General features: G+C 38.5%; 1 protein-coding gene across 2 annotated transcripts; it reads left to right on the forward strand.

Moving 5' to 3' along the window:
• Nucleotides 1-1,769: 1,769 nt before the first annotated feature.
• Nucleotides 1,770-11,316, forward strand: prox3 (prospero homeobox 3). Of its 2 annotated transcripts, none has more exons than XM_028474488.1 (7): nucleotides 1,770-2,181; nucleotides 4,572-4,835; nucleotides 5,147-6,945; nucleotides 7,039-7,146; nucleotides 8,550-8,662; nucleotides 8,869-8,974; nucleotides 10,281-11,316. In XM_028474488.1, coding segments are annotated over exons 2-7 (2,301 nt in total). In that variant the 5' UTR covers nucleotides 1,770-2,181; nucleotides 4,572-4,834; the 3' UTR covers nucleotides 10,455-11,316. The 2 variants fall into 2 exon arrangements, with proteins under 2 accessions (XP_028330289.1, XP_028330287.1); XM_028474486.1 differs by having other exon boundaries at nucleotides 1,770-2,177.
• Nucleotides 11,317-13,674: the final 2,358 nt, after the last annotated feature.

The following is a 13,674-nucleotide window of genomic DNA, read 5'->3' on the forward strand; positions in this document are numbered from 1 at the left end:
GATAAATCAGATTTACCACATTGGATTACATTAAAGAATGTCACTGAAGAATCCAGTCAAACTATATTAGTTGTGTTCGTCACTTGTGCTGTCAGCCAAGAATTATGCATCAAAGTTTACAAATGTTTGGTTAAATTTCGTGAAATAGCATTATTTAGTGCTGGTGTGATTTGATTAATTGAGTTAACAGGGGTCTTCAATTATTTTGTGCAACAAAAGAATTACATTTAAAGATTTGATGTTTTGCCTGTTAACTGGAAATGTCTAATCCTTTATGCGACTGATGAGTGTAGTAAACACTAAAGCTGAGATGATATATCGAGTGACAAGATATCTTTAAAAAACAAACAAACAAACAAACAAACGTCACAAACTATATCGTCGATGGTACGATTATTGGTTTCATATTCCGAAGATATTGCTACGTCTGTCCCAAGCGAGCTGGCTTTTCATCCACGGGAGACATAGTCAATGTACAATGGTCTCAATTACTGTCAGAAAATGTTGACAAGACACACTAATATTACTGAAAAAGAACATGTCCATATATCTAAAATCTGGGCTGTGTAGACTGTCCGAGTCGGATTTTTAGAAAAACTTAAATGCTACATGCAAACCTTATACATACAACAGTTTCTTTTTGGTAACACTTTACTTGAAGTTTTATACATAAAAGCTGACATTGCGCTGTCATTATTGCAACATAACACCTCTCATTAGCATGAATAAGGTGTCATGAAGGTTGTTCGTTACCCTAACCTTAACCCTTACCCACTGGATCCCTCCACCGAACCCAAAAAATGCCAACATAGCTCCAAAGGTGTCATAATTTAGCAAAAGACACTTAATGATAGCCTTCATGACACCTTATTCATGCTAATGAGAGCATAACATCAACCTTAAGTATATAACTTAAAGTAAAGTGTAAACTGCAACTTATATACTGTATGCATAGTACACAGTTTCTTTTTTAAGAGAATGTCAGGATGATGACATGATTTGGTTTTAATTTTAGATTGGCATAAATTGTCTATTATTGCGTTCTATTTGCATTGTCACTTACTGCACTTTCAAAAGGAGAATATTGGTTTTATTTATTGTTTCGGTTATTTTGTATTTTATGTTAATTTGAGTTGAAAAGGTTATTATATATGTAATCATGATGGGAATTTAAGTCAAATAAAAGCATGCTTATTTTTCAAACTGCATTTTTGTGTCTTTTTTTTTCTCTTCCAAAAATATTATCTCCTATGGTTATTGTGAGCCCAGTGCTGTATATATCGCCTAGTCTCTTGAACTACTTACATCATCCATACATCATCACAGATAGTTTATTTTTTAAGAGAATGTCATGACGATGACATGATTTGGTTTTAATAATAGACAGACATAAACTGTCTCTATTTTTGCGTTCTATTTACAGTGTCACTTATTGCACTTTCATAAGGAAAATATATTGGTTTTATTTATTGTTTCGGTCATTTTGTATTTGATATTTGCTTGAGTTGAAAAGGTTATTATATATGTAATTGTGATGGGAATTTAAGTCAAATAAAAGCGTGCTTATTTTTCAAACCGGCATTTTTGTGCATCTTTTTTATCATCTCGTATCGTTGTCGTGAGCGTATCGTATATCGCCTCGTCTCGTGAACTTTATATATCGTCCCACCAATACTACAAAACACATTAAATGAGTCAATTTTGGTTTTTCTACGTTTGTTTCTGCTTATCGGTTGTTTGCATCACTATTACACACGTGCGCGCGCGCAGTCAGGGTCATGCCAACGTGGGAGGACCGTTTAGTTTAGTGGACTGCTCTCCATCCCCTCCCCGCTCTCCATCCACTCCAGCACAGCGTCAGGTCGATGCCAGCCACAGACGGATGGAGGGATCTGTGAGGGAGAAAAGCCTGCACAGTGACAGACCTGGAGTGAAAAAGAGGGCCGTGTGAAGAGTTCGACCCCCACCCCACCACCACCCACACCCACAGAGTTGCGGAACAACGGCTCCGCCGCGGAGCAGACGGGGAACAGCCAGACTCACGCTCCCAGTCCTGACCTGTCCGCGGCCTGTCCGCTGATTAACGCACAGAGATCCAGCCCGGGACCGAGCGCTCCGACACGGCCGCTGGAGCGGAGCGAGCCGGGCACCGAGCACCGCTGGACGGGGAGGTGAAAGTGAGTAGTGTTTTAAACTTGAAAACTCCGCTTCACACTGACCGGCTGCCATGTTTTAGAAGTGATGACATGACAGACACGTCTGTTTCTACACACATTTAAACTGCGACACATTAGTCAACAACGCTGCCAATTATGGTCATACACGTGCACACACGCGTGCGCGTTCAGGCAGATGGTTCACATCAATTATAGATAGATAGTAGGGGTGGTAAAAAAAAAAAAAAAAAAGATAATCGATTAATCGCAATTTTCATATTGGCAATTATGATTACGATTATCATTCACGTTTCAAAGTGTAATACAAAACAGGCGAGTCCTCCTATTTGGGATATTTCAATTACTTTATACAATATTGAAGGTATATGTGAGGAGTTGATTGTTCAAAGAGAGAAGTCAAATAATTCAGCAGCTGACTGATGTTAAATGTGAGAATTTTTTTTCTTTCTTATTTTTTTTAATGACAACTAAAGTACGCAAAATGACTTCCAAAACACAGAAAAATCCAAAGAAAAAGAGTAAAAAAAATATAATAAATGATCAACACCAACATCAACGTGGATCAGCAATGATCAACAATCTAATCGATAATTGCTAATAATTCAAGATCAGTTTGTAATTTAATCAAGTCTTGAATAATCAGAACAGAATCGGGAAAATGGGCTGATTTCCCACCCCAGATGGATAGAGATCTAAATCTATAGTTAGATTAAATTTAATGTCCTATAATGTACTCAAGCACATACTGTAGGATGCAGTTAATTTGAATATGAAAAACCCACAACACATTTCCTCACTGATTTCCCTGCATGTTACTTTGCTGTGAGAGATTTTCAGTGTACTGTGTTAAATTATCAAATTTTATTCAGATATTTCAATGATATTTTGTAGAAATTACTGTAATATTTATTTGTTTTCTTGTTTTTTTTTTATGTTGATTTTTGCTGTGAAATGTGATTGTGGCACCTCCTTCACGTCAGTAGGTGGCAGTAAGAGGCACAATAATGCAAACAGGTTGACTTACTCAGCCAAGGAGGTAGTATTTTTACCTTCATTTATTTATTTCTTTGTCTTTTAGCAGGATTACGTGAAAAGTCCTCGATGTATTTTGTCAAAACTTTACTCAAAGATAGACCCTAGGCCATGGAGGATTCATTACATTTTCTGAGTGCTCTTGTTTCTTTAATGGTTTTAGATTTAAACTAAAAACACCTTGGAATTAGATACAATCCATTCATCTACACTGTTTAGCGCACACAGCTTTCAAAAAGACCTGAAAGCCTGTAGATAGTTAAGAATGCTAAACCAAACTGTTAATCCTCTTTAAATTAGCAAAGCCACACAGATTTTTTTTAAATGCATTCAATAGCACCATTTTAAAGTGTGACCTTATTAGCTTTTGATTTCATCGCTCAGTGTTCATATTTTGTGCAGCTCCCCACTGGCTTTGAAAAGCTAATCTGTCCCTGATATAAGCGCATTGGTTGGCCTGCCATCTGGGCAGTATTATAGTGGAGAGGAGGGTGCATTTGAATAATTGATATTTAGCTGTTTATAGAGGGATTATTCTCTTCATGTTGCACCAGGGTAATGGTGCTCATTTCTATCTATCTATCTATCTATCTATCTATCTATCTATCTATCTATCTATCTATCTATCTATCTCTATTATTGTCCATATGCTTCCATCAGTCTACCTATCCACCCATTTATCGTTTGTCCATTTTTTACTCAGTGAAGTGTGGTATACAGACCTAAAGTGGATTAGGAATGTTATCCAAATGTAGTAGGCCTACTGCTCATGCACACACACACGCGCACAAACGCACACACACTGAGTGCACACTCACAGACATGCAGATCTCTCACTCTGTTTCACTCCACAAGGACCATTGACCATTGTTAGCCCACTCCCAAGCCTCTTTTGTGTGTGGGCATGAGTGGCTGTGTGTGTGTGTGTGTGTGTGTGTGTGTGTGTGTGTGTGTGTGTGTGTGTGTGTGTGTGTGTGTGTGTGTGTGTGTGTGTGTGTTTGACGGTAAACACTCTGATCAAACAGTGCCTAACAAGCTGCCTGAACTGATAACAGAGAGAGGGAGGAAATGAGGATAGGAGATGAGGAGAGAGGAAGGAAAAATGGGTATCAGGAGGGAGCAGAGGTTTGACAAAAGGGGAAGAGGGCAGTATGTTTTTACGCTTTGAACTTCAAAACTGGCAAACTAGACATGTAGAAGTGTATTTATTATTGTAATGTAGTGAAACAACAACAAAATTCAAAGTGCATACAGAGATATTCTGATTCAAACAAGACATTACAGTTGCTAACTTCTCATGACCGAGCACAATTATTTTACAATGCTTTCCTTTTTGTGTGCCCTTTTCTTTTTTCTTTCTAGAAAAACAGGAAGCCCATCATAAATCAGACTGGCTGATTCGGGGCAAAGATCATGAGCCAGATGTTAACTCCATGCAGCATCTGCTTGAACCCTTGGCACCTGTGTATTACCTGCACTCCAGTTTAGTCCTCACTCCAGACAACAATACAAGATAAACTCACCCAAACAAATAAAAAAAACATTTTTTGTTGTATGAACTCATTGTCGAGCAAAGTGAAGGTGGTTGTGTCCTGCAGACGACCAGGGACTTATTTTGCTGTCCAAGTAAGTGAAAGTCATGTATTGTGGTGGGTGTTTGGTATTTTCTGATTTAGTGTAACCGTAAAAAGCTCATGGAAGTCCACCAGCATTCCTTAGGATTGTCTTTTGTGTGCACTATGTTGATATAACTTTCTCATCTATTTCCAATGTAATGCAATATAAAACCAATGGACTTGTGAAAGTTTGAATGTTTACTGTCTGGTTTGACTCTGGTTGGGGTCAGGATTTCTTTTCCCAGCCTTCAATGAGACAAAGTTGAATTTGTTACCCTTATTGCCCACCAAAAATTTCCTCCCGCTTTTGTCTTTCAACAGTGATGGATTCGCATACAGATCTATTTGATGATTCCTCTGCCCAAGACCACCCCTTTGCTTCAGTTCTTAACTCTGAAGATCTCCCTGCCATTCAAACTCAGGCTAGAGCTGTTAGTCTTTCTCCCTCTTTCCGACCTCCTGAATTCCCTCTTATACACCAGCTCCTCCTGCCAGGTGGAAGTTCTCAGAGGAACGGGGGGCAGATTAACTCACACCTCAGTGTCCACAGACATCTGAGAGACCAAAGTTTAGAAAATGAGAGGGATGATAGAGTGGAGCATAGGATGAAAGGAGTACAAGAGCAGGTGATGGAGGAAGAGGATAGCCTGTTGAGGGTAAAAAAGCGCCACAATGACACACTTGCTGCAGAGTGGAGTCAGGACTTCATTAAAGTCAAGAGGATGAAGTTGGAAAGCCAGCAAGGCAAAAAAGCAGAGGAAGGAGCTAAGAGATATGAAGGAGGAAGGGAGGGGAGGAGAAAGGAAAGGGAGGAGCTCAAAGAACAGCTGGAGGAGGCCAGGGAGAGATTGCAGGCCCTGCAGGAGAAAGTGTGGAGGGCCTTTGGTGAAAAGCACCTAGCAGCAGAGCAAAGGAAGGGCGGTGGCAGTGAGGGACACGCTAGAAGAAAAGCAGAGGTGGAGATTATGGCGGAAGATGACATCCCAGAAGGAATATACGATGAGGAAGACATTGATGGAGAAGAGACCGAAAAGGAATCTTTCTCACTACTTCCTGTCCCTGCTTTTGACAACTTCAGAAAACAGAAAGAAGAGCCAGAAAAAGGCAGAGAGGAGAGCATAGAGAGAGGGAGAAGAGGGGGGCTGGCCTTGGATGGTGTGATTGAGGGATCCGAGCTGTGGTTGGACTGTGGGAGTATTTTAAGAGATGACTGGGATGGAGTGATAGAGGAAGAGGGCATGGAGGGAGGACAGAAGTTTGCCCAAGCGCTGAAGCTAGAGTTGGGCAGCGCTGTAGCTCGAGTCATCGACCGAGTCCTCCGCATCTACACAGAGATGACCGACTTTAGTCCTCCTCCATCCACAGCGATCTCTTTTGTCCCATCGGATCCGGGGAATGATAAAAGGAAAGAAAGTGGACGAGTGTGGATAGGACTGTCTTCAAGACAGGAAGAAGCAAGAAGAGATAAAGAGGATAATGCAGGAGTCCAGGACAAAACAGGAGAGAAGCAGAAGCTGACCAATGGGTTTGCTCCAGTGTCTGGACCGCAACATCGCTCTGATTCATTAGACCTTTCTATGCCATTGACTGTTCAAAGGTCTCCTGACACACAGAAGTCCTATCAGCTCCTTGGACCTCCTCTGTCCTCTCACCAAAGCCTCCCCCAACATCAGCCCTCTCTACCTCGTCCTCCTGTCTCACACTCTTCCCTTCTATCCCTGGCCTCACAACCCAAGGACCCATCCACTTCATCCCCATCTTTCCATCCATCTTCCACTTCTGCTTCTTCTTCCTCATCCTCCTTCCCTGCTCACCCTCCTCTGCCCCCTCCACTCCCTCTTCCATTGCTTCATTACTCCATGCAGCAGCTCTTCTCTCGATCTCTTCATTCTCAGCTTCCTCATCTGCCCCCATCTCGCAAAGACTATCTGAACTCCGACCTGTTTCTAGAGTTCTCGTCTCACCCATCATTTCCACCACTCCCCTTATTCAGTCACCTGGACCCATCACTTACACGTCATGCAAATATAGGCCAAGACAGAGAGAGAGGGATGAGGGGGGAAGGGGGCATTCGGGGAATGGGAGGGTTGGATGGAGATCTCTACCTTTCAGCTGGAGGAATATCCTTTTATCAAACTGAGTGGAGGAATGAGGTGCATGTTTTTGTGTAGCAGAAAACAGATACAATTCCCCTTAACCAGCCATTTCAGCACTCGCAGGAGGGACTATCTCCCTGCCATCTGAAGAAGGCAAAGCTAATGTTCTTCTACACACGCTATCCCAGCTCAAACACCCTCAAGACATACTTTCCGGATGTAAAGGTCTGTGTACCTTATCACTGTGGTAGTAAAAGATTTAGTCTATTTGTGTCCATAACCCTTTGTATAAGCCTGGAGTTGAAAACAGGTGAAGCTGTGCTCAAGACGGTATAGAGGGAGTAACTGTAGTGGTAATTGAAAGTGATAATAGTACAAAGTGTTTATGTGCTGCGAAGTAAATAATCAAAAAACAAAAAGAGTAAAGGATTGCTTAAAAAGAGACTGGCCCATACGGGGTTCGATTGGTGTTATTAGCACCATGCTCTAACTGGCCTTGAAGGATGGTTGTCAGATTGTTGGAAACAGGTGAAGTTGTACATACAACTGTTTAACATGATAATAGTACAGTGTTTATTTGCTATCAAATTAATTGTTGAAAAACACAAAGAGCAGAGGAGTGCTTAAAAGTGAGTGGCCCGTATGAGGATTGGACCCATGACCTCGGCGTTATTAGCACCACACTCTAACCAGCCACAAAAAGCTGTCAGATTGTTGGAAACAGTTGAAGTTGTGCAGAAAACTGTTTAGAAGAGTAACTGAACGTGCTATGCAGTAAACAATCAAAAAAAAGAGTAGAGGATTGCTTAAGACGAGACTGGCCCGTACAGGGATCAAACCCAGGACCATGGCGATATTAGCACCATGCTCTAACCGGCCATGAAAGATGACCGTTAGATCATTGAAAACAGGTGAAGTTGTGCACAAGACTGTTTAACATGATAGTAGTAGAGTGTTTACTTGCTATCAAGAGAATTGTTGAAAAACACAAAGAATAGAGGACTGCTTAAAATGAGACTGGCTCATACAGGGACCGGACCCGCGACCTTGGCACCACGCTCTAACCAACTGGGCTGACCAGCCATGAAAGATGGTCGTCAGATCATTTGAAACAGGTGAAGTTGTGCACAAGACTGTTTGGAGGAGTAACTGAAGGTGCTATGAAGTAAATAATCGAAAAACAAAAAGAATAGAGGATTGCTTAAAGCAAGACTGGCCCGTACGGGTATCAGACCCGTGACCTTGGCATTGTTAACACCATGCTCTAACCAACTGTGCTAACCACCCACGAAGGATGACTGTTAGATCGTTGGAAACAGGTGAAGTTATGCACAAGACTGTATAACGTGATAATAGTACATTGTTTACTTGCTATCAAGTTAATAGTTGAAAAACACAAAGAGTAGAGGAGTGCTTAATTAGTGACTGGCCTGTACGGGGATCGGACCCACGACCTTGGCTAACTGAGCTAACCAGCCATGAAGGATGACGTCAGAATCCGTTTCAGCCAACAGCTTCTCCATATGTAATAGTTGTGTCATCTTAAAACATGGATATTTTAAGGCGAGTGTCAATGTTAATTGCAGTTTGTGTTTCACAGTCCTTACCTATTCTTTTCCTCCATTCAGTTCAACCGTTGTGTGACCTCCCAGATGATTAAATGGTTCAGCAACTTCAGAGAGTTCTTCTACATCCAAATGGAGCGGTTTGCGCGCCAGGCCGTCCGTGAGGCTCTCACCCGGTTAGTTTGCGTTAACACTATTGTGATGGAGTTTTCTCTTGTTTGACAAAAAATGAAGAAAGCTGAAATAAAAACAAAAAATGTAAGACACTGAGACTTGATAAAATTCTAACCCATTTCCCGCTTTATGCAATGTGATTAAATGCCTGCATTAGGACTAAACTTAAATCTTCTAGCATGTTCACTTGTCTATGTGTGTAATACAGGGATGGTGCAGCTCGCTTGGGACGAGAGAACCAGCTGCGAGTGAGTCGTGATACTGAGCTTTATCGCATATTGAACATGCACTACAACAAAAGTAACATCTACCAAGTGAGTGTGATTGTGAATTGCACAGTTTTTTGTTGTTTTTAAAATGATTTAAAGCTAATCATCAATGCATTTTTTAATGATGTCTTAACATATCTTTAAGTAAATATTAAAGACTATAACTATATCATCATGCTTGGCATTGTTTAGCTGTAAAATTTCTCAATGATTTTAATTTACTAATTTACTTACTTAATTCCTATTTTTTGTTGATTTTTTTTTTACACCCAAACATTAAGTGGTTTCCTTGAACATTTTCATTATTTTAAGGCTCTGTAATAATTAATTCTTGGTCATGCACATGACAGATATAGAATATCTTTTTTAAATTCTAATGCAGGGAAAATACTTTTTTTTTTTTGCATGGAAGCCTCTTAATGGAAATGTAATGTGATGTTTATTTCAGACATGGACTATTTTAATTCTAAAAGGAAAAAATAAATAAACAAAGGATGAAACAATTAAGGAAGCAACAACAAAAGAACATTAACAGGATGAAGTTTACACATATTTAATTCCAGCCCCTTATTCAAAATTAACATATATTCTGTACCTGTTGTTACTATCATCTTAAAAGAAAGTAGTTCAATAAATTTGTTTAGTGGTCTGTTAGGGACAGTAGAGAGCCTTTAAACTCTAACTGGACTATGTGCATGACTTAAGTGTATTTATTTTCAATCAAAAGCAAACTTTTTTTTTCCAATAATTTGTTTTAGCAAGAGTTTATACAGTTTTTTTGACCCCAATTCCAATTTTCTTAGAGGGAACTGGCACACAGAAACCAATAAAGACAAATCAAAGTCTAACAGAAAAACAGCAATAAATTACGGTCACAATTGTGAAAGAACAGTTTAAAAGGTCCATAAAACTTTAGAAATTGTATAAAAAAAGAAGGCTACAATGACAAATATGTTCTGTGTTTATTATTTTGTTATGTAGACCCGGTTAAAGCTTAGAACAGGCCTTTTTTCATGCACTGATCCAGTAGAATAGAGAAAAATAAAGACAACAGATTTCACTCAGACGCTGTGTACACTTTTAAAGATTTCTCCTCAAATGACTTAAGTAGTGATTTACTAAATCAATCCTGTATTAGTTCAAAGATAATACATTTCCAATATTAAGATCATTTTACAACATAATCCACCCTTGAAAAACCAAAAAATATGAGTCGTGTCATTCTTTCTTTCTAATTAATGAATCCTGTTTCATTGTGTTGCATTTTAATATTTGCTTTGGAAAATACAATTTCAAGTCTGCTTTTACCTTGATAAAATCTTTCAAACATGTGCCTTGGTCTCTGTGGCAGGTTCCGGAGCGGTTCATCGAGGTGTCCGAGGTAGCTTTAAGGGAGTTTTATTCAGCCATTTGGACTGGAAGAGACAGCGACCCCTGCTGGAAAAAAGGAATATACAAAATCATCTGTAAATTGGACTGTCCTCTGCCAGATGCTTTCAGATTGCCAGGCTGTCCAGTCGGGTAATGACTGACCCACATTCATCTGGGTCATGTATCCAAATCCACTCACACAATCTGAACCTCTAAAGGAAGATACTAAATAAATTATGAAGTCACTTAATTATCGTTCTAAGCAGTTTAGCCGGTGAGCTGAAACAGTTGGTAGAGAGATTATTTAGGGCTTCATAGGCATTTTGTGTGATGATGTGCCCAATCAGACACATGTGGGCTCACATCAGCACACACACACACATTTACACACTTACACAGTTGGACACACATTACTGCAATGAGAGGAGGGTCTTGTGACTGCACTTATGGAGGAACGTGACCGTACTATTGAATTTAAATTGACTCTCCAAACATTCCTCAGTGGTCAGTTGACTTGTGAAATCGGGTTGTTTTTGGCACAGCTGGGATAAATCCATCATATAGAGAAGTGCAGTAGCCACAGAACTGGACCAAGCATGTTGCAAAAATAAGACTAAAACTGCTGTGTTAACATGTGATGAGACCGACCCTTTTGCAGGTGTGTGAGAATCACTTTCATTTCCCAAAATGTAAAAAACAAAAAATGTAAACGTTAATCTCACACCACTTTACCAACATTACTGCTTTTATCCAAACACAAATTTGCGCTCACTCACCAAAAACCCTGCAAAGTTTCTTTTAGAAAATCAATAATACTGTTGAATAATTAACCGCAGTTTTAGTAAAATATGTCAATATTTCTGCAGATAGAAGTTAATTTCCATTACTATTCCAGGCAGGGTTGGGGTCAATTACAATTGTAATCACGCAATTGATCATTAATTACAATTATGGCATAATTATAACTGTAATTTAAAAAACATGTTGCTATCGTAATTAAATTGTAATTGAGTTTAGATAATTGACTTTGTAATTGCAATTGCCATGAAAATTCTGTATAACTTGTCAATTATAATTTAACGCAAAACTGGGGAACCATGTTACATTTCTATGTACAGCTCTACACATATGTAGTTAACAATTATTAAAATATGTTTTATATGAAGCTTTCCCACATTTTACCATAAAACAATAAATAATTTGAGGGGTGTACTTTTTAAAAAAATTATTTTATTTGTTTATTTGGAGAGGACAATGCACATTATTCCACACCAGTTCAATACTTTGGGTAATAATAAAAGATACAGACGGGGGCATAATATACACACAGATATGGACATAATACATGTTCATGTGTACATAATATATATATATGTACACACAGGCATGGACATAATATACTGTATATATATAGAAGCAATTTCTGGTCACTGTAATCGTAATTGAATTGCAATTAAACATGAGTAATTGAAAACATAATTGTAACTGAAAACTGTAATTTACCCCAACCCTGATTCTAGGTATGTAATAGTCACAACATAAACACTTCTTTATTTTATATATATCTCAATATAAAGCCTGTCACTTTACGGTCCTTGTAATTTGACACCATATCTTTGGACTGCTTCGTGACCATCAGGTGCTTTTGCTTTTTTTCACATTGGCACAACATAATTGATCTGAAATAGTTGTTTAATCACTTGACAATCACTCTCGTTAAAAAAAAGAAAAAAATGTGAGCTTTTTGGTAATATTGCACAAAGCGTCATGTTTACTGTACATTTTTGGAAAAATTTCAAATGCCCTTGTGTTGTAAAAAAAAACAAACTTGAGTTTGTTTGCTTGTATATCCATCTCTCTGTTTGCTGATAAGTTATGCTGAGAAAAAAAATGCGAATTACTGAATATAAACTAATGTTTTGTTGCTTCATTAATGTACTTCTATTCTTATGAATATTTATTACATTTTTTTTGTATGATTTTATTTTGAAATTTGATAACTTGCACAGTAAGAAGAGTAAGATCATGCTTAAACTGTACCGTATACTGGGACTCTTATCAAGAAAAAAAATTAAAAAAAGGTGGGTTTCTTTTCATGACTGTTTGATCACTGCTAGAAGATATTTGTGATGTACATCTTGGTGCATGTTCTTCAAATTTGCAATTGATATTGTATTTTCTTGCATTTCTGTAACTAGTTTCTTTGATATTGTACATATTCTTTCTTGTGTTTCTGTGACTCGTTTCAGTTCGGGCCAATTGTCGTTCTTAAAAATTACCAGTGAGTTGAATTGGTGTTTGTTTTTTGTCACGGCATCTAGATACACTACACATACTGTACGAACACACAAGAGGACACATCGACATTTTACATTTATATTAAAAGTATTTTAAAATTAAAGATGAAATCCAGATTATCTCGCTCGATCATTTAATAATATTTTCTGAATAATGTAACATACTATGATATGTAAAGGGCATTATTTAATCTATCAATAATAAAAGTGTTAATTCACAGATTTATCAAAATGCTTTTCATGAATAAAAATGACAGTCATATGACACAAGTCACAAGGTTTGACTAACAGCAGTCTGGGCAAGAAGGTCGCGCACGCACACACACACACACACACACACACACACACACACACACACACACACACACACACACACACAGAGAGAGAGAGAGGTGGCTAAATCTAATCCAGACGACATGGCTGTTAGACCCAGTCTCGCCACCGGATGTTGCAGTTTTTTCTTAACACAAATGTAAAAATGTCTTTATGCACAAATAGGGCCTATGAATTTCTGTAATCACAGAAAACAGAGTAAATATGAAATTCACTTTCTAAAAAAAAAATGGAAATTGGCAATATTCCTATTATTTTTTTAAATTACTTTTTATAAAACAAAATCAAGTCTAAAATGCAATATGATGCTGAATATACCCTTGCATGCATGTTTAGGGAAAAATTTGGGGCAGTGGCTATCCGTACGGTTGCCGTATCAATATACCGACATTCTATTCGTACGCAGTGCCCCCATTTGGCCAGTTTAGGTCACGTGATAGGTCAGTCATTGGCCAGTTTAGGTCGTGTGACTAAGACTAAACCAAACAGTCACCGTAACCTTAACCATAATCCTAAGATGCTACGTACTTGTACTTTGGTAACCGTTCCAATAGTACTGGGGGTTGTCCGTACAGCAACCGTACAAATAGACACTTTCAAAATATTATGCAATTTGTCTTCGTAAAAGAGTGGTTAGGGAGACATAAATATCAATTATCGCACAAAACCTGATGTAATACAACAGAATTCACCAACATGTTTTGGGGAAAAATGTCACATTTCAGCAATATTTGTTGCCAAACA

This window comes from Gouania willdenowi, chromosome 18, assembly GCF_900634775.1.
Source record: "Gouania willdenowi chromosome 18, fGouWil2.1, whole genome shotgun sequence".
NCBI lineage: Eukaryota > Metazoa > Chordata > Actinopteri > Blenniiformes > Gobiesocidae > Gouania > Gouania willdenowi.